Genomic DNA, 24675 nt, shown 5'->3' on the forward strand with positions numbered 1-24675 from the left:
ACAGCAAACCTCGTCCCCACAGCAGCCCGGAGACAACCACCAGGTTGTCTGCCCCGCAACTCACTGAACCATCAGGCCTAAGATGCAGGAGCAACCGTTCCCATTTGGGAAAAATAAATCATAATACAAGGAATTAAACTCAGAAAATGTTCTTAAGTCTTCCCAGAATCACATGATACTGGTGGAGTCAAAATCTGAGTTTAGATCTTCCAGGCTCTAGAGTCACCTTTTCGCAGAGCCTGAGTCTTCCCAGAGGCATGAGCACGGGGAGGGGAGAGCTGGGAGGAGCCCCTGGGGGCCTCGCCTCGGTCAGTCCACACAATGGCCCAGGAGGTCGCACCAAGACCGGCCCCTCTTGGAGGGAGCAGTGAGAAGGCCCCCAAGGGCCACAGCAAACGAGAAGCAGAGCTTGTGGAGCCCGTACCCAGAGGCCACCTGAGATCATGTCTAGTCACCAACTAGAAGGGGCAGTGCTCTGAGAGCCAAGGCCCCAAAGCTCATGGAAAACACTAAGCACACCTGCCCTGCCTTTAACAGCCACCAGGCACACCCTCAGGCCCATGAACAAGCACACAAATGCACCAACACATGGAGCCCTGGGGGCCAGGCCCTGCGGAAGGCATCTCATGTGATTCTGCGACAGTGTGAGAGGCAGGCGTGGCCCTTACCCCAAGGTGAGGGTATATTTTTACCCCCACCCGTTTCTCTGTCCTCCAGAGGCAAGCGTGGTCTAGGACATTGGCCATGACCATGAAGCCAGCTCTTGAACTGGACCCCTCTGTGACATGAGAAATGAGACTAGATGCACAGACTGACGAGATGTGACAAACAGGACCCAGCCAAACACTAGCTGATGCAGAACAGGTAAGACCTGGGGCCTTTGGGTATGAGGTTAGGGTCGGGCAGCAATTCTGCACCCGAGTGCAGGCTGGGGCCCTGCAGTCTTGGCTGGGTGCTCTGTTAAGAAGATGCTGAGGTCAGTGTGTTCAATGCCACACCTGCCACTTCAATGCCACCTCTGCAGGGGAGGTTCCCTTAGGAGGCCAGGCCTGCTCGGGGCCTTGCAGGCTGAGGTCTGAGAAAGAAATAAGAGAGGTGGGGCTGGGCCCAAGTGGATCGGGGGTGCACTGGGCTGAATGACCTGGACAAGGACCACCCACAATGGGGAACCAGAGAAAACAGGCAAGAAACCAACATGGGTGGCATCATAAATGCTGGGCACGACCACATTCCTAAAGAGACTTCAGAAATTAAAACTACTAGAACTGATAGGAGGGTTTGGTCATTTAGAGGAAAACAAGGAAGAATCTTTTCCCTCGAATAGAAATGGAAATTGGCAGGGGCGGCACACCCAGGGTACGCCGTACGAGGCAGCCCGTAGCGAGTCAGGCACGGCCTGTGTGAGCACCTCACGGAGAGACATAAAACAAGATCTGAATAAATGAAAACTCACGCCATGTCAGGGACCAAACATTATTAAAATGTAAATTCTCCCCAAGTGAATAAATATATTTAATTCAATTATACTTGTAGTCCTAATGAGATCTTTTTGTACTGAACAATATGTTAGAGTACATAAGAAGTTTCAAAAATTGTGAAGAAATTTTCAGAAACAACAAGAAAGAAGAGCAGCTGTAACATGTCCTTCCAGATAATAACATGACCATGATACTCCCAAAATCAGAACTATAAGTTATCAGCACTTAGAAAACAAATGTACCAGTGGACTGAAATAAAGTGTTCAGGAATGGTGCCAAGTGTATGTTGTAATTTAAGGTAGGATAAGGTGGCATTTGACACAGTGGGGAGATTTTGGCCTAACTGGCTATCTGATTACAGGTGAATTAAAAATTCAGATATAAAAAGTAAAGCAAATGAAAATATTAGAAGATCTGCTTGATCTACAGTAAGAAAACTATTCAAGATGAGGAAACCACAAACCACAAAGGAACAGTTCATAGATGTACTCTAATAAACATTCTTTAAATGTTATGGCAAACTGTTTTCAGCACATAGAAAATACACAAAAAGCTCCTACAAATTGGTAAGAAAACAGGAAGAACCTAATAGAAAAATGGGCAAGTAATATGAACAGGTAATTCACAAAAAAGGAAATGAAAGCAGCCAGCAAATGGATGTGAAAAGATGTTCACCTTTCTGGCACACAAAAAAGCTCAAAGGGAAACCACAGCATCTATTGTTTTGACCATAAAACTGGCAAAAATTGGCAGCACTGATATCACCCAATGCTGCAAAGTTGTGAAGAAGGGGCCACTTTCCTAAATTGCAGGTGACAGTGTGCAGCTGGGAAGTCGTTGCAGTGGCCCCGCCTTGGAGTCTGTCCCTGGGAGTCAGCCCCAGCACAGAAGAGTGCAGGGGCCTGGGGAGTTCTGACACCACTGCTTTGCCCAGCAAAACAAAACTGGGAATCATTGACTTTATTATCATATAGCCATAATGATTTGCTGCTATGAGAAATAAGGATTTAGACCCAAATATACTGATACATTCAAGCAAAAAGCAAATTGTGGAGTAATCGGTGTGGTGTGATTCCCATTTTTAACATAAAAGGAGGGCTCATGTGTGTGTGTGTGTGTGTGTGTGTGTGTGTGTGTGTGTGTGTGAATACAAAAAAAAATAGCCACCAGCTATCAACACTGGTTATCTTTTTTAAAAAATTATTGTTAATTATTATGTGTACACAATAACTGTATAACACTGGTTAACTTTATCTTTTTTGTATTCCTCTATATTATTTGACTTATTACAATAAGCAACTATTGCTTTAATAGAAAAAAAAAGAACTATTTTAAAAAGGAAACAAAAAATTAGTCTATGTTGTTGCATGCGTTGGCAGCTCATTCCTTTTTATTGCTCAGTAGTGTTTATAGCACCCACACACCAGGATTTGCTTATCTGTTCACTGGTTGTTGGATAACTGGGCTATTGTTTGAGCCTATTACAAATAATGTTGCTATGAACATAAACATACTGTGGACATGTTTTTATCACCATATAATGTGTTAATTAATATTGAACTTTATAATAAACTGTCCACCTATTTTCCTAAGTGCCTGTACCATTTTGCATTTCTACCACACATGATTTGCAACAACATGGGAGACCCTCATACGCTGATTGAAAGAAGCCAGACACAAAAGACCTGAGACAGAATGATTCCATTTATACAAAACTCCAGAAAAGGCAAAATTACAGTGTTAGAAACTTCTGTGGTTGCCTGGGGCAGGTCTGGGGAAGGCTACTGATTGCAAAGGGCACAAAAGAATCGTAGTGGGTGGTAGAAATGTTCCCTATCTTGGTTGTGTTGTTAATAAACAACTGCATGCCATTACCAATACTCATGAAACTGCACATTTAAAGCAGACTGATTTTATTTATGCCAATCAGAGCTTAATGAAGCTAGGGAAAAAATTATAGCCGCGAAATAATTTTTTTAATGAAATAAGAAACAGCCTGTCCTTTGACCCAGCAACTGCACACTGTGGCATGTGTCCAGGAGAAATGTGCGCGTGGGTGCGCAGCAGGCATGCTCAGGGCACGCACAGCGGCTCCACGGTACTCACACTCACTGGGATGCTACCGGGCAACGAAAAAGAGCAAACCACAGGGACAGACAACACCATGACGGAAGGTCACACAGGAAAAGGTGAGGAAAAGAGACATGTCCAACACAAGGATACACGGCATCCTTCCATTTATGAGAACTTCACAAACAGGCCCATGAGTGGAGCGGTGGGAGTGGTTCAGAGGCGGTTTGGGGAGGGGTTGCTCCTGGCTGGGAGGGCACAGGGGGCTTTCTTCAGGCTGGAATGTTCTGATCTGGGTGACAGTTACTCGGGAATGCGAATGCATATGTAAAACCCAACAATGCCCTTAAGATGTGTGCGCTCTATAAGAGGTACGCTACACAGCAACAAATTAATATTGAAATATAAAAATAGAAGTAAAAATAACAAAACCACCAGGCAGCAGGCTTGGGATGTAATTGCTATGTCATTAGGAGCCATTATAGCTTTTGAAGCTAGAGAAAAATAAGTTGAAAGTGATTTTGGAACAGGAATGTGGCATTTTTCAGAAAGCCCTGGTGAGAGAAGAGTTGGTACGTTCTCAGGGGACGAGAGTACCTCTACCCCTGTGGTGAAGCAGCCAAGCCTGGGAAGGCCTAAGGAGGGATGGAGGAAAGGCAGGAGCCCAAGAAGCATTTCAAAGACAAGCATGCACAATTTGGACACAACGACTCCAAGCCTGGTGACTGGGCAATGTCGTGCCAAGGGCAGAAAGATTGTAAAAGCAGCAATAGCAGCCACAACAATAGTGTTAACTATAGTGAGTCCATAGCCCTGTTGTATAACTTTGAGAGTATCAATCTTTTAATATTGTAGTGATCATTATGACCTTCATTTTATGGGTGAGAATCTGAGACCACAAAGGGTAAGTAGCCCGTCTGAGGTCACACAGCAGGTAGGGGAGGTCACAAGCGGGTCTGATTTGCAGCAGAAGCCCTGTGTGTTGGAAGACAGAGAGCTCAGTCTGGGACACCTGGTATTAGAGTCTGAGCAAACAGCCTTGCCAAAGAGGAGATCGATGCCAGTTCACATGCTGAGGGACTCTGGGATGATGAAGCATGACACACATGCAAAACATCATTCCTGCTAAAGCCACAAAGAGATACCACCTCACACCCATCACAATGGCTATTAACAAAAAACAGAAAACAAGTGTTGGCAAGGACGAGGAGAAACTGGAACCTTGCACATTGCTTGTGGGAATGTAAAATGGGGCAGCAGCCACTATGGAAGATATTTTAGTGGTCCCTTAAAATGTTAGGCATAGAATTACCTTATGATCCAGCAATCTCACTTCTGGGTATACAGCCAAAAGAACTGAATGCGAGACTCAAGCAGATATTTCTACATCCATGTTCATAGCAGCACTACTCACAACAGCCAAGATAGAGAACCAACCCAATTGTTCATCAGCAGATGAATGGACAAACAGAATGTCATATATACAGACAGTGGAATATTATTCAGCCTTAAAAAGGAAGAAAATTCTGACACATGCTACAGCATGGATGCCTTGAAGACATCCTGCTAAGTGAAATAAGCCAGTCTGAAAAGACAAAGACTGTGTGATTCCACTCCTAGGAGGGCCCTAGAGCAGTCAAATCCATGGAGACAGGAAGTAGAACGGGGGCTGCCAGGGGCTGAGGGGAGGGAAAAGTAGGGAGTTGTTGTTTGATGGAGACAGTTTCAGTTTTGCAAGATGAAGAAGTTCTGGAGATGGATGGTGGTGATGGCTGCACAACAAAATGAATGTACTTAATGCCATTGAACTGTACACTTAAAAATGGCTAAATGGTAAACTTTATGTGATATATATTTTACCACAATTTTAAAAATAAGTAGCAATTAAGTAAAAGCCAAAAAAAAAAAAAAAAGAAAAGAAATCAGTCCTGTTAAAGCCAGATTCCAAGGGCTGTGGACACAGTGACAAAGGCCTTTGCCATAGCCTGATATGAAACTCTAGCATGTCCCCACCTCCAGCCCGAGGACAGAGTTTCATATTTCATATTTTCCCCTTTCTTCATTCTAAGCATAATTAGACCTTCAATATTTCCTGTCAAATTCATCACCATTGTGTGATGCATTTTTATGCCTGTAATGACAGAATTCCTGCCTGAGGCTATAAATAACGGAGCTAAGGCACTTTCAAACCTGGGTGATAATGTGCTTCTCATGGGGCCACCGAGGTGGGATCCCTCAGTACTCCCTGCCCTCCATGCTATTAAAAGTCTCTGTGGGAGTCTGGCTGCAGGTTAGAAAGTGCTACCTCATAAGTAAACAAATCACAGCTAAAAAATAATAAATAACACAAATATAGCTATGCACATAGATTTCCAAGGATCCAGTTCTACTCTACTACACGCATAAACGCTGAACATTGATCAGAGAATCTTATTCAGATGAAAACAAGAATTCAACCAAACACACAAAAATGTTACCTGCTACTAAGTGAGTGTGAGATGATTTGAGATTCCTCAAAAAGCAGGAAATCATTACTTGCTTGGTCCCTGGGGGTGCAGAAGCCCAGACACAGTGAGCAGGCCCCATCCTCGCATCCCTGGGGGAGGTCTGTGCTTTGACTTGGCTCCCACTAAATGTCAAAAGCTCAAGAGCTAATTTGCGGTAACATGATGACGCATGCACGCAACATACAATTAAACTGGTATATTGATGAGATTACTTAATATTACAAGTAACAAAAATGAAAGGCACAAAATTTTGTATAAAGTGTGATTGCAAATATGTGGAAAATTAAGTGAAAACTCCACCCCTTTTTGGTACATTTCTTTGTTTTCTGAAATTTCTCTGTGTTACTTTTATAATGAAAAAAAAAATGACTTCTAAGGCATGTGGGTTAGCATAGAGCAGCAGTTTTCACTCCCAGGAGACATCTGGCAAAGTCTGAAGAGTTTTGTCACAATGTTGGCTGCGCCATGCTACTGGCACCTAGCAGGTGGAGGTCGGGGACAGCTAAATATCCTAAAATGCACAAAGCAGCTGATCCCAAAGGTGGACCCTGCCGAGGTCGGGAAGTCCAGGTGTAGGGCCTTTGTCCGTCTCCCGCAAGGGCCCTCAGCCTGCAGTGCCTGGGGATATGTCAGTGTGACTCTGTGGACGGAGAGCAACGCGTCCCAGGAAGGCAGGGTCCCGTCTCCACCCTCCCCGGCACACACCAGTGCCCCAGAGCCAGCTTCTCCGTCTCCTGGCCGCCTTGCAGGTCCCACGGTGGGGGTGGGGAGGAAGAATGCAGCAGGAAAGGTCCGGGCCTCTGACCAAACCCAAGGCCTGACATCATAACAAGTTTTCAGTCACTTCTTGTAACGTGGAAGGGCCGGGTTTCCTTTTCCCGCAAGCCCGTCCCAGGCTCCCCCCGCCCCCCCCAGGAGCAGGCAGGTCTTTACCGAGCGGCCGGTGCCAGGTGAGCGCGGGCAGGCGGCTCTGCGGGACGCGGTCCCGGGAACCGGAGCTTGCTTTCTTGAAACAGAAGAAAGCAAGGGATTGCCAGGGCCTGCCTCATCAAAGGGCCACAGAGGGCCCTAGAAGGCACAGGACAGGACCCTGCGGGGAGCCTTCTCCCGCGGGCGTTCAGCGGGCCGGCCCAGGCCAGCCAGAGCGGGCTGCAGGGACGGCCCACAGCACCGCCGAGAAGGGTCCGTTCCCAAAGGAAGGACAGCAGCCACCAGCCACCAGCCACGTCCCTGGGAGGAGGTGGCGTCGGAATCACCATCCCACAATATGTCTCTCTCAGCAGATATTTTAAGTATTAAAGTGCATTTAACTAAATTACAGGAAATTACAGATTGGCTGATTAAATTTAATTTTCAGTGCTCAAAGGCTTTACTTCAAACGGAGTTATAAATTCCTAATCTTTAAGTTTTCCAACAAGTCTTATTTTTCAAGGTTATAAGTAGTAGATGAAAAACGTGAAGAGAAAGGACATTATACTAAACAAAGGAAGCTGTGTTTCCTAAAATAAGTGACTTCCATATTGCTAAGCAGATGCAGATGTACTAATTTTCATAAAAAAGGCTCTGGGGATAGAAAGGAAGAATTATTTAATATAACTTTTCCACGTGGCGTTTGTCTCATAAATCACATCTTCTGAGCTGGCGCTCTTAGCAGTTTGCTTTTTCTGCTGCTTCATTTTTAGTCATTTCCCTGGACTCCTAAAACTTAACGTTCCCGCTAGCATTGCTTGGGCACCTACTGTGTGCCCAGCCAGGCACTCCCACAGGCCTTTTCCAGGGACTGCCTGTCGCCTTCCTGGGCCATCAGTGAGCTTATCAAGGGAACTAATTCCAAGTTCACAAGGTGACTGGGCTCAGTCCCCACTGCATTTAGGCTTTGTTATTTTTCAATAGTAAATAATAAATATTGAGAGCTTTTAATGGTGAGAAAATACTTATACTTCTAAAGGAGCAAAGATGAATTCAACCTTTCATAAACAAACAGAACACTATTATATCAAAATGCACATGAAAAATATATCCTCTTAACTAAATCATCAAAGTTGACATCATCAATATTGGGCCAAAGGAATATCACATACCTCTAGTATGATGCGCTTGGAAGGACACACAATTTATGTTGTTTAATAGCAGAAATGTATAACCTGAAACTGATCATGAGAAAGCAACACACAAATTAAAATTGAGAGAAATTCTACAAAATCACTGTCATGTACTCTCAATAAACATGAGCATCAGGAAAGATAAAGAAGGCTGGGCGTGGTGGCTCACGCCTGTAATCCTAGCACCCTGGGAGGCTAAAGTGGGAGGATTGTTTGAGCTCAGGAGTTTGAGACCAGCCTGAGCAAGAGTGAGACCTCCGTCTCTACTAAAAATAGAAAGAAATTAGCTGGACAACTAAAAATATGTAGAAAAAAATTAGCCAGGCATGGTGGCACATGCCTGTAGTCCCAGCTACTTGGGAGGCTGAGGCAGGAGGATCGACTGAGCCCAGGAGTTTGAGGCTGCTGTGAGCTAGGCTAATACCATGGCACTCTAGCCTGGGCAATAGAGTGAGACTCTGTCTCAAAAAAAAAAAAAAAAGAGATAAAGAGAGGCTGAGGAACTGCTCCAGATTAAAAGAAACCCGAGAGATGTGATAACTGAATGTAATGTGTGATCCTGGAGTAAATTCTAGGGGGGAAAACAGCTATGAAGAACATTATTGAGACAATTGATGAAATTTGGATCTAGACTATTAAATTAGGTACTTGTGTTTTGTCATTGTCAAAGTTCCCAATTTGATCATTGTACTGTGGATATGTAAGAAAATATCATAGTTCTCAGGAAATATACACTTAGCTAGTTAGGGTTAAACAGGTACAATATTTCCAACTTACTCTCAAATGGTTCAGAAAAAAATTTAGAGCTATGCAGGATACATTTTTCCTATTCTTATATCTTTTCTATTAGTTATATAAAAAGTTTAAAATGCATAGAAAAATGAAGGAATTAAATGCTATATTTAATCAAATCAAAGATGCAAGTGATTGCAAAATGGATCATATTTTATGTTCTACGATGAAAGAAAAAATACAGCCAATAAAACTATGACATAGTACTTTCCTGTCACTTGGGATTTTTCTTTTACACTTTTAGAGAACGCTTGCTTTTAGACTTATTAATAAAATCTATAGATTTTTATTATATATCACTCCTCTGCATACATAAAAGCAAACAGGTGAGGGAAAGAAGTTAAAGTATTCCTCCAACTTCTTCACATTCTGATTTCAACACTTCTGAATCCCTTTTTGATTCATAGTTGTTTGTGTCTGTGCTTTTCTATGCAATATCATCCTCCCAGCCATCAAGAATGGAGGCAATACAACTTTTCAAAAGGAGTCTCCATCATTATTTCCTGTCTTTTCTTCCAAGCCACTGAAGCCCATTCCACAAGCTTTAATGCTTGACTGTTCCAGAAGGGATGGGGCAAGGAAGGACTTTAGCCAACAGTGAAGATTCTAGTTCCCTGAAATGGTTCGTAGACTGATCATCGAGGGTCAGAGTCACCTAATTACGCTAACATAAACAACTCCAAGTGTGCACATGCTCAGGAGTGACAGCAGCCACACAACCGCCACCGTCCTGGCAGAAAGAGATAAGACACCACTGAATATAAGTTGCATCCAGATTTCAGAGATGGTAAAATGTGAAAAGGGTGCATCTTGGAACTAGAATGTGGCATTTTAAAATATTAAGAGTGTTGGGTTTGTGGATGGGAATTTACACTGCTTCTATATATTCCAATTTTGTGCCAATAAGCACACATTAATTTGTTGGTGTTATTTTTATAATCAAAAAATGGATATATCTTGATATACAAGATATAGTTATTTTATCTAAATTTCATGCCTGATTTTTATCTAAGCATCCCCTATGTTTTCCAGGGCACAAAATTATCCACCTATTAGTTCAGATCTAAGAAGCTTCTCTGCTGCAAAATGTATTAATCAACCTAATAAATATTAATCAAAAGCTTGTGAGATATAAGAAAAAGCCAGACTCAGATGATACCATCAAGGATCTTAGAATCTGGTAGGGAATAGTCTTGAATTGATCCAAGATGCACATTTTTTTTCTAATTTCATCATTTCTGAAATTGCTGTGGGCCAGGCAGGAGTCATGATGTAGTTACCATTTTCTGCAAATATGCATCAAAAATTGCAGAATGGGTATCATTAGTTTGAAAGAAAATTCCAGAGACAGCAGTGGAGAACTTTTTAAAAGATTTATTGAGGTATAATTCACCCTTTTTAGATGTTCAGTTCTACGAGTTTTGAAAAGCAGGTATGTTCATGTAACCATCAAAATCAAGAGAGAGGATATTTCCATTATCCCCAAAAGGGCCCCGATCTCCCTTTTGTAACTAGTCCCAATCCCCTACCTTCAGACTCTGACAACCAGTGGTCTGGATCCTTTCCCTATAATGTTATCTTTTCTATAATAGAATGTCCTATAAATGGAATCCAATAGCATGAAGCTTCTCATACCTGGCATCTTTTACCTAGCATAGTGTTTTTGAGATCCATCCACATTGTTACATGTATCAAGATTTTGTTCCTTTTTTATTACTGAGTAGTATTCCATTTTATGTCTGTATGGTGCTGATTCCATACTGCATTGACTACCGTAACTTTATAGTGTGAATTCTCTTTGTATTGCTTTTTCAAAATTGTTTTGGTTAATCTAGGTCCTTGATTATTCTATATGCATTTAAGAATCAACTTTTTAATTTCTGCAAAAAAACCTACTAGGACTTTGATTGGGATTGTGTTAAAATCTATAAATAAATTTGGAAAGGTCTGACATTTTAACAATACTGAATCTTTTGGTCTATGAACACAGTATATCTCTCCATTTATTTAGATCTTTAATTTTTTCTTCCACTATTAATAATATTTAGCATATAACTCTTACACACCCAGCCTTGGCAATTTAGTGAGACTGTATCTCTAAAAAACAACGAAAACAAATTAGCCTGGGGTGGGGAGCAGGTGATGGTGGTGGCCCACATCTGTAGTCCCAGCTACTTGGGAGGCTGAGGCAGGAGGATCGCTTGAGCCCTGGAGTTTGAGGCTGCAGTGAGCTATGATCATGTCATTGCACTCCAGTCTGGGTGACAGAGATCCCATTTCATTCATAAGTAAATAAATAAATAAATAAATAAATTACATATTTTGTTAAATTTAACACTGAATTATTTCATTTTTATGCTATTGTAAATGGTTGTTTTTAAATTTTCTTTTCCAATGGCTCTTTGTTGGTATATAGAAATACAATTGATATTTGTATTTTGACATTGTATTCTACAGCCTTGCCAAAATCACTTATTAGTTCTAGCAGCTTTTATGTAGATTCTTCAGGATTTTCTCTGTAGATGATCATGTCATCTACAAAAAGAGACATTTTTATTTCTTCTTATCCAATTCATATGGCTTTTTCTTGTCTTAATGCTTTGTTCCCAATCTCAGAGTGAAAATATTCAGTTTTCACCATTAACTATGATGCTGGCTGTTGGTTTTTTGTGTATGCCCTGTTACCAGATTGAGGAAGTTTCCTTCTATTCATAGTATGCTAACAGTTTTTATCATGAATGTATGTTGAATTTTGTCAAAGGCTCTTCTGTATCTTGTTGAGATTTTCATATAATTTTTCTTTTTTAGTCTGCTGATATGGGGAATTATGCTGATTGATTTTTTAATGTCCACTACAGCTTGAATGTTTGTCCCCCAAAAACTCATGTTTAAATTTGATCCAATGTTAGAGGTGAGGCCTAATGGGAGGTGTTTGGGTCATGGGGCTGTATCCCTTATGAGTAGATTAATGCTCTTCCTGGGTGGGGGAGGTGAGTGAGTTCTCACTCTATTAGTTCCCTCAGGAAATGGTTATGAACAAGTGCCTGGCACTCCGCCCTCGACCATGCTTCCTCGCTAGACATGTGACCTCCACCTACACCAGCTCCCTGGCCCCTTCCTCCGTGAGTGGAAGCAGCCTGAGCTGTCACCAGATGCCCGATCTTCCAGCTGGCAGAACGCTGAACCTAATATAATAAACCCCGTTTCTTTATAAATTACCCAGCCTCAGGTATCTCTTTATAGCATCACTAACTGGACTAAGAAATGTTGAACTTACCTTACAATCCTTGGAAACCCCTCTAGGGGATGACATATTATCTCTTTGATATACTGCTGGATCCAATTTGTAACATATGTTAGCATTCTGTATCTATGCTCATGAGTTTTCTTTTCTCGTAATGACTTTGTCTGGTTTTGGTATCAGGATAATACTGGCTTCATAAAATGAACTGGAATTGTGGAGAACTGATGTTATTTCTTCCCTAAATGTTTGGCAGCATTCACCAGTGGACACAGCTGGCCCTGCAGTTTTCTCTGTGAAAATGTGGGGTTTTTTTACTATGAATTTAATTTCTCTAATAGACATAGGACTATCCAGATTATCTATTTTTACTTTAGTTAACTTTGGTAGTTGAACAAATTTCAAAGAATTTGTTCCTTTTATCTAAGTTGTCGAATTCATCGGTATCAGGCTGTTCAGAACACCCCTTATTACTCTGTCCGTGTCTGCAGTATCTGCAGGGCTGACGGTGCCTCCTTTCTCCCCGATGTCGGCCGTCTGAATTCTCTCTCTCTCTCTTTTTGATCAGTCTAACTAGCAGTTTATCAACATTATTGATCTTTTTAAAACCCACTTTTGGTTTCAAATATTTTCTCTATTCGTTTTCTAATTCCAATTTCATTGATTTCCAATGCTCTTAAAACAGCCTAAAGGACAATAAAACTTAGAAAAAAATAGGTAGAAATGATCCTGTGTAAAAAAATGATTCAGTATACTCAAGACTCTGAATTTGAAGAAGTTTTTAGGAATGCCTTTTTTATATGGCTTATGTTTTCCCTTTAACAGATGTACAAATGTTATAATGATATAAATCTGTATCTGGAATAATCTAAAATAGCTTTTTCAATATATATAAAATGATTCTAAGTGATATGAAAGCATTGTATCATATTTTAATAGGCAGTGGGGTTTTTTTAGTGGTTATAAAATAAGTGTTTTACAATAGATGGTACAGTAAGTTCTCACTTAGCACCGTCAATAGGTTCTTGGAAACTGCAACTTTAAGTGAAAGATGTATAAGGAAAGCAATTTTTTTTCTCATGAACAGTATAGCAAAATGACGTGGAAGGAAATGACATTTTTTGAGGGCCTGCTGCACATCGTTTTTCTTAAAATCGAAGTTCCCAAGAGCGTATGGAGGATGTTAATTAAGTAATTTAAAGTAGGTGAAAAATGGTCTGTGTCTTTAAAAGTCCAGTACAATGTGCAATGAGGTCAAAGTCTCTAGACGAATTCAGACAAAGTATTCTTGTAGCTCAGAGCAAAAGTGAGTAGTCTGTGCTGCATATTGAGCCTGGGGCCAGGGACGGCGGGGCAGGAGAATGGGCAGCAGGCATTCAGTGCAGAAGGTACCAAGGAATCATAGTGAGGAGCTGTGAGAAATGGGTTTGGAAAGGTATGCTGGGGCCAGTCCAGCAGAACTTCGAATGCTAAGAACTTTTTATTGTATTCTGCAGGTAATGGATAAACAATGAAATTTAATAAGGAATAATATGTTTCAGGCACATTAACCTATTGGAAGAAACAAAGGAAACTGAAGAAGAGAGAGAGACTGGAAAAAGGAGAGAAATCACTAAGGAACTTCCAAGAGACAAGCAACAAGTATTAGTTATTGAACAAGGGGGAAAGATGAGATGAAACCTACTCCAAGATTTCAAGTTTGGGAGACCACGTGGATTGCAATGGCAACACAAATTCAGAGATGCAAGCTGAACCCCACCACGGTAATGGAGGTGAGAGTGGTAGGAAAGAAACCAAACGGGGAGGCATGGCAGAGGCAGGACTCAGGACTCGGCAGCTGGTGGAGTATTGCCAAGGAGATGCCGTCCAGCAGGCCGCAAGAAATCCAGGCCTGGACCTCAAGAGAAAATGCAGAGGCAGAGCTGTGACTAACGCACCTGGAAACACTGTTTGAAGCAACAAGCTTGCCAATATGGAGAGGATATAATAAAATGAGAATATCAATATCAGCCAATGTGTTTGAGCCTGTCCGTGTACTGGACAGTATGTTAAGAGCTTTTCAGATATTAACTCAATGAATCCTCAACTATATGAAGGAGGTATCATTATGACTCCCATTTTAAATATGAGGAGCTGAGATACAAAGAACTTAAGTTACGTCCACAAGGTCGCACAGCTGGAAAGTTGTAGAGCCTAGACAAAAACCCACATAATCAAACTCCAGTCCTGCTATTCTAGGCTGCCTCTGTCAAGAGCAAAGGGATCCTTATGGAATCACGTATTTGGGGGATAGAGGAACTCAGAGAAGGAGACAGAAAAGGAGCAGTCAGAGAGGTACATTGTGACACAACTGTGCTTTTGGCACGAGGATTATAAATATGCACCCTGCCAGATGGTCCTTAAGAAGAGTATGGGAATGAACACCACTGATTCGTTTTATGGATTCTATTTAAACCATTCTCAGCCACCAATTCATCTATGTTCTCCATTTTTACAATGTCTGGATGAGTGGGATCACTTGAAAAAAATAAACAGCATCGTTTTCAAAGCTGTGGTTTCATAGACGGTAGTTGCAAATGATTCCAAAGTTGAAAATAGAACTCTAGAACACTGGTTCTCAAAGTGGGGCACCTGGACCACAGCATCAGCATCCTCTGAACGCTTGTTGAAATTCACATTCTCACACCCCACCTCAGACCTGCTGCACCGGAAACCCTGCAGGTGGGGCTCAGCGATCTGCCTTGTAACATACTCTCCAGGTGATGTACGTATGCTCCAGTTTGAGAGCCACTACTCTAGAAAATGAGATGATCTAAATATGTATAGCAAATCCTTAGGAGACCCTGCTCAGAATGTCTCCATTTATGGTGCTCCCTTCCCACTCACTGTGCCCACCCCCATCAGTGCTCCCTTGGTATCCTCCCAAAGTCTCAGGGTCTGCTGGAGGAATGCTGATTAAGACACCTGTACCTCAATCTGATCAAGGAAATGGCTCGTGGGTCCCTTCCCTGCACCACACCTGTACTGGGCGTTCCCACAGTGACGTCTGTTTAACCTCACAAATTCAAAGAAATCTAGTAGCATGCATCCCCACTGAGTTATGAGGAGCCCTGGTCTTACCTGCGCTTCTTCCTTGAGGTCTGTCTTCACCCAGCCTTGCATGCCCTGAGGATAGGGAATCCTCTATAAACAACACAAATATCTTGTTAGTAGCTGCAGCTTGTCTTAAAACCACAATATGCATTGTTTCAATCCCCAAATGAACTTGTGATTAAATGTCCATGCAACACACAAATGTCCCAGGAGAGAGGTAGAGGGGTCGCGGTGGATGTTCGTGGGTGGAGGAGGTCCCCCCTCGAGTCACAGTACCAAGCTCGCTGCCTGGTCGGCCCCTCTCTTGCAGGAAGTCCGACGAGGGCGCGCACTCAGCCTCACGCACACGAGATCAAACGCACTGGAGCTGGGGAGGAACGCGCGCGGGTGAGGGTGCTCGGGGCTCCACGGAGCTGAAGGATTGCATGGGAAAGTTTTTACCTTGGACTGTCTTTTCCCTCAGAGCCGAGCTTTTGCCAAGCTTTCCGAGCGACCTCTTGGAGGAGAATAGAGGGTGGACAGAGGGGCGAAGCTGCACTGCGGTCTCGCCTGGCCTGTCCTCCTTCAAGCTGAAGATGAAAGCCACCGTGCGCAGGGCCGGCGAGGAGACCACGCCCTGCTCGCTGCGCTGCGACTCCCACCGGCGCCCGCGGGTCCCACACCTCCGGGCCCTGCTCCCGGCTTCTGCACGCGCCGGGTTTGCCTGCTTCTCTGCGCAGCCTCAAAGCCCTGCAGCTCCCGAACGCTTAGCACTTTCACACCAAGATCACACAGTCACTCCTCTACCTTCTATCCAAAGTCCCTCCCGTGACAGGCCCAACGGAAGAGACTCCAGTCGCGCAGGCTCGTCCGCTCGCTCGCTCGGGGCGGCCCATCCCGGAGGCTGCGCCTGGCCTCGTTGCTCTGGCCCGTGGGCAGGCGGCGCTCTCAACTCCCGCACACCACGGCGCCGGTGTAAACGTCTCCACACCTTTCCTAAAAGGAAGACGTTTTCCCACAGGTTTTGATTTTGGTTTTCAGACTAAGAGGATTTTATGCATGTTCCTGAAGAATGTTCCAGACTCCCCAGTTCTGAAGCAGAGTCCTCACGTCTGTCTATACAAAGTGAGGTGCTGGGAGCGAAGCGCCGTAGGGCTGTGCTAGCGGCCGAACGTAAGTCTGAGTTGAACTAGGTTCTCCAGCCCCCTGAAAGTATGATGGCTTTTAGAATGAGGAAAACAACGAACTTAAAATGGATTCAGTTGTTCACTCTCTACAATTTGAAAAAGCAGGGTTATATTGAGCCCCGAACAATGTATTTTAAACCTACTTGCAGCTCCTCTGCAGGTGTAGCAAAGCCACACCCATCTGGGTGCATGTGTCCACATGACCCTGCATCTTAGGAAAGCAAACTAACTACCACCCGATGCATCCAAGCAGTGCAGGAAGTCATCGAGCATAGCTAAGAACCAAAATCCACGCTGGAGTTTTGCATTTATTATTGGAGAAAGACCACCTTGCTGAGTGCTCTTGGTTTACCTGTGTATTTATTTATGGCCTTCCATGTTCTAAAAGTGGGTGGGGGACTTCTTATGATAGACAAATTCAACATGCATTCAAAGCATAAAACTAAACCACCCCTAACAAATAAAATAAAAATAAGTAGGTGAGGAAGTCAAAGTAATGGGGAAAGAAGGCAAGGCCATGCTAGGTCTAGTGACCTAGGTGACACGGAGGCTTCCTATCCCTCTGCAGGCTGGGCCCCACGGGGCTCTTTAAACAGAGATCCACAGCCCTCAGGGCACTCAACAAGCCAGGGGCGTGGCACTCCATGGCCACCAAAAGTGCTCAGACCCAGAAGCACCGTCTCCCCTGGAATCTACACCAGGTAATGTACCTGTCCCACTCATCCAGGAAACACACTAACACAGTTCCAACCATCCCTCAACTAGAAATGAGAGACTTGCAGGAGAGGCATTCTCAGGGAGGCACACACACAGTCCACGCAAGCAGCTCTCTGGCAGACCGAAGCCCAGGACAGCGGATGTCTGGCATTTGTAGCCACAGCAACCAGCGTGGAAACCCAATGGCCCAACTCAGATCAGTGCAGAGGTTTCTGATAGACTTCCAGCTGGGAAGCCTGGGTCCCCCTGCGTGGGGCCCCCACCTACCCAGGGTGACACCTCCCGGAAGCCCCTTGGAGTTTGCGCAGCAGGGTGAAATCCATGCATACAATGGGTGTCACAGGCGTGGAGGGAGGGGAGGACAGTTCCCTTAAGTCAGTTGAGCAAGTGTGGGAAACACTAGGACAGCCCAGTTTCACTGTTCTCCACAGCGGGGTTCTGTACAGCCTTTAATATTGCAGTGTGCGTTGTGAACCTACAAAGGTGGGGGGTCTCATATGCACCTTCCAAAACCATATTTGACAGGGAACACTTTTAGTAGACATGAGCTCAGGGGAGCGGTCCTCTGTAAGACTGTGCTGAGGCTGGTGGCCAAGGGCACACTGGGACACAACTATTCTCTGCAGAAGCTATTTCTGCTTCTGGAGTGCATCCCTGTGGCCTGGGCAGCCTTCACACAGGCTGTATCCCTGTGTTCCTCTGCTACCCATCAGCAGCCTGGCCCAGGGGCCACCATCTATCTACATGACCTCAACTGAGCTCATGCTCCTGGCCACTCACCTCACTGGAGTGTTGTGCCCACTGTGTTAAATGCAAATCGGCAACGGGACTGAGCGACACTCCACAGCTGCCGTCCTCAATCCCCTGTTAGGGACTGGGCCACAGAGCTCTCCTGCCCGCCCCACTCTGCAGTCCATGGAAGAATTGTCCTGCCTAAAACCCGTCCCTGGTGCCAAAAAGGTTGGGGACCGCTGTTCTACAGTCTACTCCCTCTTTGCCAAGCCCTCTGCTGTGGGCATCAAATATAGAGACTGTTTGATTTATAACAACAATCTTGTCAAGGTAGGTTTTATTCTGGAACCTTTCTTACTGGGTGTGCAAGTCGAGGTGACAGGGGAAAGGAAAATTCCACTAAGCAAAACCGCTCCCCATGAACAGTCCCCTACGAAACTACTGAACTGCTGCCGCTCTTCCTTCTGTAAACTGCTGGCAGCAACTTCTGCCCTGGTGGATAAGACAGGAAGAAATTCCACAGAAACTATACCCGGAACTGGGGTCGCTCGAGACCCTGCCCCACTAAAGATAACCACATTGCTACTGTGCCCCACACCCTCCCTAAAACGAAATGTATAAAAGACTGCTACACTCTCTGTTCGGGGCTCAGAATTTGGGGCAAGCGCCCTCTGAGCCCGCCGGCATAATAAACCTGGTTCTCTCCACCCTTTTTGTGCTATTCGGTTTGGTCTCGGTCAGCTTTGCTGTAACAGAGGGGCTGAGGTTACACAGGAGGAGATCGGCAGAGCTGGGCTCTCCAGCCAGGCTGACTCTGCAGAACAGCAAGTTCCTCAGCCCAAGGTGTTAAGGATGTGAGGCTTTTCACAGCTATCGAAGCACTAATTACATCATCAATGGTGACTCCACTGAGTACTTTCGACATCAGTAATCCATGCCTGGTGTTTCAAAAGCATCACCATAAATTTAAACTCAGATGCCAGGAACAGCACCTGGCAAAAAGAGACACGGTACAGCTCTCAGAGTCACCAAATTGTATCTGAATTTTTAAATTATATCTAAAATTTCAAATTGAAGAAATAAGTAGGGATTAATTATCTACTCATAAAAATTTATTTTTATAAAAGGACTTTTGGAAACCAGTTTTCCTAGTGCCTAGTTAATACGACTTAATCAGAACAGTAGATATCCCTGCAACCTTCCAAGATGTCTTGAGTATGTAAAGGACACTCTGGTCGTAGAGTTTAATGGCAGGCATGTGTGACACTCAGTTACCACAGTGTGCCACGTCCACAAAACACGCCCGCCCGGTGTTCTTCTTGTGGGTGCAACTGGCTTCCTTCTCATGCTGATTTAGCACTTGGTCTCCAACTATTAACTAAAGTAAGAAACATGTCACGTGACAAAAATGGCACAGCATCCTGGAGACAAGAAAACGTAGCTTTCAAAAAGTGTAATGATATCTAAGGCGATTCTGGTACAACTAGAATCAGCACCAAGTCTCTTAAGTCCAAGAACGGTATTGTAGCCACAGCAAGCGGCGTGGAAACCCAGGGGCCCAACTCAGACCCGTGCAGGCGCCTCTGACAGGCCTGGGTCCTCCCTGCGAGGGGCTCCGTTTGCCCCAGATGCTGCTGCACCTGTAGTGACACCCACACAGAATGAGGTTAGAGAAAGACATCCAAACCTCCACACCAACCGGCCTGCTCCAACTGCTCTCTTCTGCAACGTTATTATCACTTCTCTCTATTTGGGTTCTACCCCACGGTGCCGAGTTATATCCCCAAGAAAGAGAAAAGTGAAATTATTCACTTGCTCCCTCAGCCCACCCCACCACCACCCCCGAGGAGCAGGACTTGGTCTGTGCCCCTCGAATACCTCCCGGTCACTTGTGCACACATCTTTTTCCCCGACACCGGGAGGCCTGGCACGCAGGACAGCCCACGCTGCTCACTGTGTGTGCCCAGCCGCAGTAGGTGTTTGATAAATATATCAGAAGAATTAAAATGCCATGAAATCATCTCAGAAATTCTAGCAGTTATAAAGGGGATTTAGTAGAAATGGTTGACAGTTCTTTCCTAATTGATTGTTTATTCCTTTAAAAACAGCCTGTACACAGGAGACCGAGGACAGTGGCACAGTTCCCGTAATGCCCCCAGGCACTGAGGAAGTGCTCTGCCCAGACGCAGGGGTGTGCCTTTTCATGAATAAGGGGAATGAATGCTTGACTAAGGAAACGCTCAAACTTTTCTCTTAATGGTCTCAATTAAAAATATCATTCCTATGACTTTGAAATTTTCATGAACCATTTTCTACAAATATGTGGAGGTGGATTCTTTCCTTACTGTAGACCACTGATATGGTTATGTTCCCATCCTGCGTATCTCAAGTCATTTTGGAGAGAAAAAAAATTAACTCTTTTGACCATAAATTTTTTCAGTGAGAAAGAGGAAGTATTATAATGGTACTTACAACAGAATTGAGGTGTGTACACCTCAATTTAGATACTACTTACTCAAAAAATTGCTTTCAAAAGCTCAATCTTTAGACTTTGGTTTGCTAATCCAAATATATACAATAGAGTGATTGAGCACTCTCTGGGGAATGGACACGCTTGAAGCTCAGACTCAGGGGGGTGGGGGGCCATGGGCAATATATATAACCTGAACTTTTGTACCCCCATAATTAGCTGAAATTAAAAAAAATAAAAAAATAAACAACAACAACAACAAAACAACAACAAAGTAAGTATGATGCTTTTTCTGAGGTCACTATTTGGATTAAGCAATTCTGTAAGTGCTGGGACAACCTACGCTCCTGGTTCACAGAAATGCAGCAATTTCACAGACTAGTTTAGCTTTCCAGTTCTCCTCTTCAAGATGGCTTGAAATGGGCATTTTTCTAAAGGTTCATGCTCTACTAGGAACTACACTAGACTATAATATTTTATTTAAAAAACAGTGCTTAAATACTGGTCCTCAAGAAGTTTGGACCCTGTCGTGGGGGAGAAGAAAAAAAAAAGTTGTTTGGCCCCTCGTTGATGCTGGAAAATACCTAAAACCCATTCAAAGTCATGTATACCTTCAAGAATTGGTCCATTTACTAAATGCCTACTCCCATGGGCATGTCTGCTTCCAATTCTACACATTTTATTCTCTGTGTATACTTTTAAAAATTCTCTCTTGGCATCTTGATTTTCTTTTTTTAAATAGAACACAGTTCAGTAAATTTTACCATACCAATCTTGTGTTAGAGTTTTACACATTAAAAAGACAAATGTAAACACTCAGGTTGCTCCATATGTCTGCAGCTAAATTTCAGAAAGAGCATGGAAGGGCAGCATGTCCTTCAAGGTGCTCTTGTTGAGAGCTACATGTCACAAACATGGACAAACAAGCAAAAGTCTTGAGACAAGGGAGTCCTGACTCTGTCACCAGCCATCAACACTCTAAGGGGCAATCTTTCCTTCTGGAGATTTCTAGGCTGTTAACCTCAGAGATCTTTCCTTTCTGCAGTAAAATCACAGGAGTCCATTTTCAAGAGGGCTTACCTGGTAATTTGTGTTCTTGTACTGAAGTCAAGAGACCTCATTGAGCGTAGAACTTCAATGCACCCCAAGTACTGCAAGGGAAAAAAACAGACATCATGAGCCCTGAGAACTGAGATGAAGAGACAATTCCTAGCTACACAAGGGCATCCTGGGATGCCACACACATTTCTTAAATCACATTTTAATGCCAAATTCTATGGGGAGGCTCTGTTCTGTTTCTATAAAAGCAATAACAGCCATAAGAAAATATCCTGAGTGTTCAGATTGGCACTGTATGGGGCTTTTCTTATACTCAGTAGTGTTTTTATTTAATTTAGATGAACGTTTTTAAAAACTTTCGTTGAGGTATAACTGATATACCATAAAATGCAGAAATCTTAAATGTTTAAGTCAATGATTATTTAAACACATATTTGCCATGAAACCACCACCCAGACCCCGACATCACATTTCATGGCCAACACTTTCATCAACATTAAACTTCATTATCTAATGAATATATTGTGGTTTCTATGAGTGAACTGTAGACTGTCCTCAAAGGTGCTTTACTTGGGTTTACCAGAAAGCCTTCTTCTGCATTACTTAATATAAATTTTCAGAAGTTCAAATATATACATCTAAATGAGTAGCTAAATTTTGATCAGTTTCCCACATGAAAATATACATGTGTATGTGAATATATGGACATAACCAAAGTTTAGATAAAGAACTAGATACAATATTTATCTTCCAAAGCCCCTGGGGAGTTTGAAGTTACAGATGTTTTAGACAAATGCCTTTAAATTTAGATTTAGCCAGAAGGAACCTTATGGTATGGTACAGAAAAGGCTGCATTTGAATTACTCAGGAAACCTGAATTTGAGCCTGGCTTTGTCATCTCTTGTTTTGCAACTTTAAGCAAAACTTTAAATTTCTCTAAGCCTAAGTCTCTACACCATAAATGTGACTATTACTCCCACCATTGCAATTACTGCCAATATCACCATTGTCACTAAGATATGTGAGGGCCACAACAAACTCTGTAGAGTTATCCCACAACTAACCCCACCGCAGAGTTATATGTCTACCCCACAGTCATCATCACAGAGTTATCTGAATTCCTCAACCTCTGTGGCAGTGTTAAGAGAATACCACCACTACCATCACAGTTACAGGAATTCCACGACCAAGGGCACAGAGATAGATGAATCAGACTACCACCAGCATTTCAGTCATGTGATTACAACAACCCCCACCACAGATTCATGTGAACAATAGGACCAGTGCCACAGAGTTATGTGACTACTACCACCATCAAAATCACAGTTATTCCAACACCACATCCACCATCACAGAGCTATGTGAAAACCATGACCAGTGCCACACAGTTGGAGGAATACCACAACTGACAGTACAGAGTTATGTGAACACCATGCACACCAATCTCACAGAGTGCTGGGAATATCACCACCACCACCATGGTATTCCAGAACTGTGAGAATTATGAAAATGTCACACAAAAACAATGTGGCAGAATTACATGAATACCACCATCATCACTGTGGAATTATGTAAATATCATGAAAATGTCACAGAGCTATGTGAAAACTATGAACAACAATACAGAGTTATGTGACTACCACCACCCCCATTACTGAGCTGTATGAATACCTGCCCCACCACGATGTATAAGTTAGCCCTCTATATCGTGCATTCTGCATCCAGGGATTCAACCAACTATGGATGGGAAATGTTTGGGAAAAGAAAAAACAGTCCAATAAAAAAATACAAATTAAAAAAATGCAGCATAAAAACTATTTACATAACATTTACCTTGTATTAGGTATTATAAGTGACCTAAAAATTATTTAAAGTATACAGGAGGATGTGGATAGGTTACATGCAAATACTATGCCATTTGATATCAGGGACTCGATCCTCATGGACTTTAGTATCCGTGAGGGTCCTGGAACCATTCCTCTGAGGATATCAAGGATGACTATTTATATGGAATAACACAACTAAAGACCCAGAGTTATGCAAATACCACATCCACCATTGCAGAGTTAGGTGAAAACCATGACCAGTATCTGTATAAACACAGCCACGCCCAACATTGTAGAGTTTTAGGAACACTACCACCAGCAACATTACAGAGTTATATGAATATAATCACCACCACTGTTGCAAAGTTATGTGACTACCACCAACAACTTATAGCCTCAAAGATGTGTGTGAATACTGCAGCCATTGCGGGTGTGTGAATACCACCACCAATAGTACAGAGTTGTGTGGATACCAGCATGACCACCATGGCAGGGTTATACAAATGCTGCTATTGTCACTAAGATATGTGAAGGCTACAACCAACTTTGCAGAGTTATGGGACTGCCACATCTAATACCATGACAGAGTTATATGACTGCCACCACAGCCATTATCACGGAGTTACTTGAATACCTCAACCACTATGGTAGTGTTAAGAGAATACCACCACCAATGCAGGTATTTGAATTCCACCACCACCAACACCACAGCCATATGCCAATACCATGACTAGTACCACAGAGTTATGCAAATACTGCCACCACCATTGGTGCAGAGTTTTGTGAATATCCTGACCAGAGTCACAGATTTACACGAATACCACCGCCACTACTTTGCAATGATATGTTAATGCCAATGTCACTATCATCAGAGTCATGTAAATACCATGGCCAAGTTGTAGAGTTATATGAATAATGCCATCACCACCATCATAGATACAATAAATAACACCACCAGTGTTGCACAATCATGCCAATACCATGGAAAGCATGGCAGGGTATGTGAATATCACAACAAATCCCTCAGATTACATGAATCCTCCTCCACCAACGTTGGAGAGACGTGAATGCCACCACCACCACAGCATTATGTGAATACCACAACTGACATCACAGTTACGTGAACACCACAAACAGCGACACAAAACTATGTCAATACCAACACCAACACTCAGTTAAATGAATAACACAACCTCCAATGTCACAGTCACATGAATCCCATGAACAGTGTCACTGAGTTATGTGAATACCACCACCAACATCACAGAATTACACGAATACCCTCGTCAATGTCACAGGATGAACCAAATACCATGGACTGGACAATGTTGCAGAATTATGTGAATACCATGACAACAGTACAGTGATGTAACTAACACCAACACCATGACAGAGTTCTGTTTGTACCACAACCACCAACAC

General features: G+C 43.2%; 1 protein-coding gene across 1 annotated transcript in view; it reads right to left on the reverse strand.

The window, feature by feature from the left end:
* Positions 1 to 24675, reverse strand: part of SHC3 (SHC adaptor protein 3) — a 158445-nt gene that overhangs the window by 90374 nt on the left and 43396 nt on the right. Inside the window, exon 2 of the mRNA XM_045562354.1 lies at positions 21449 to 21519. Coding sequence (XP_045418310.1) covers positions 21449 to 21519 — 71 coding nt within the window. The remainder of the gene's footprint in view (positions 1 to 21448; positions 21520 to 24675) is intronic.

This window comes from Lemur catta, chromosome 10 (genome assembly GCF_020740605.2).
Source record: "Lemur catta isolate mLemCat1 chromosome 10, mLemCat1.pri, whole genome shotgun sequence".
Lineage (NCBI taxonomy): Eukaryota > Metazoa > Chordata > Mammalia > Primates > Lemuridae > Lemur > Lemur catta.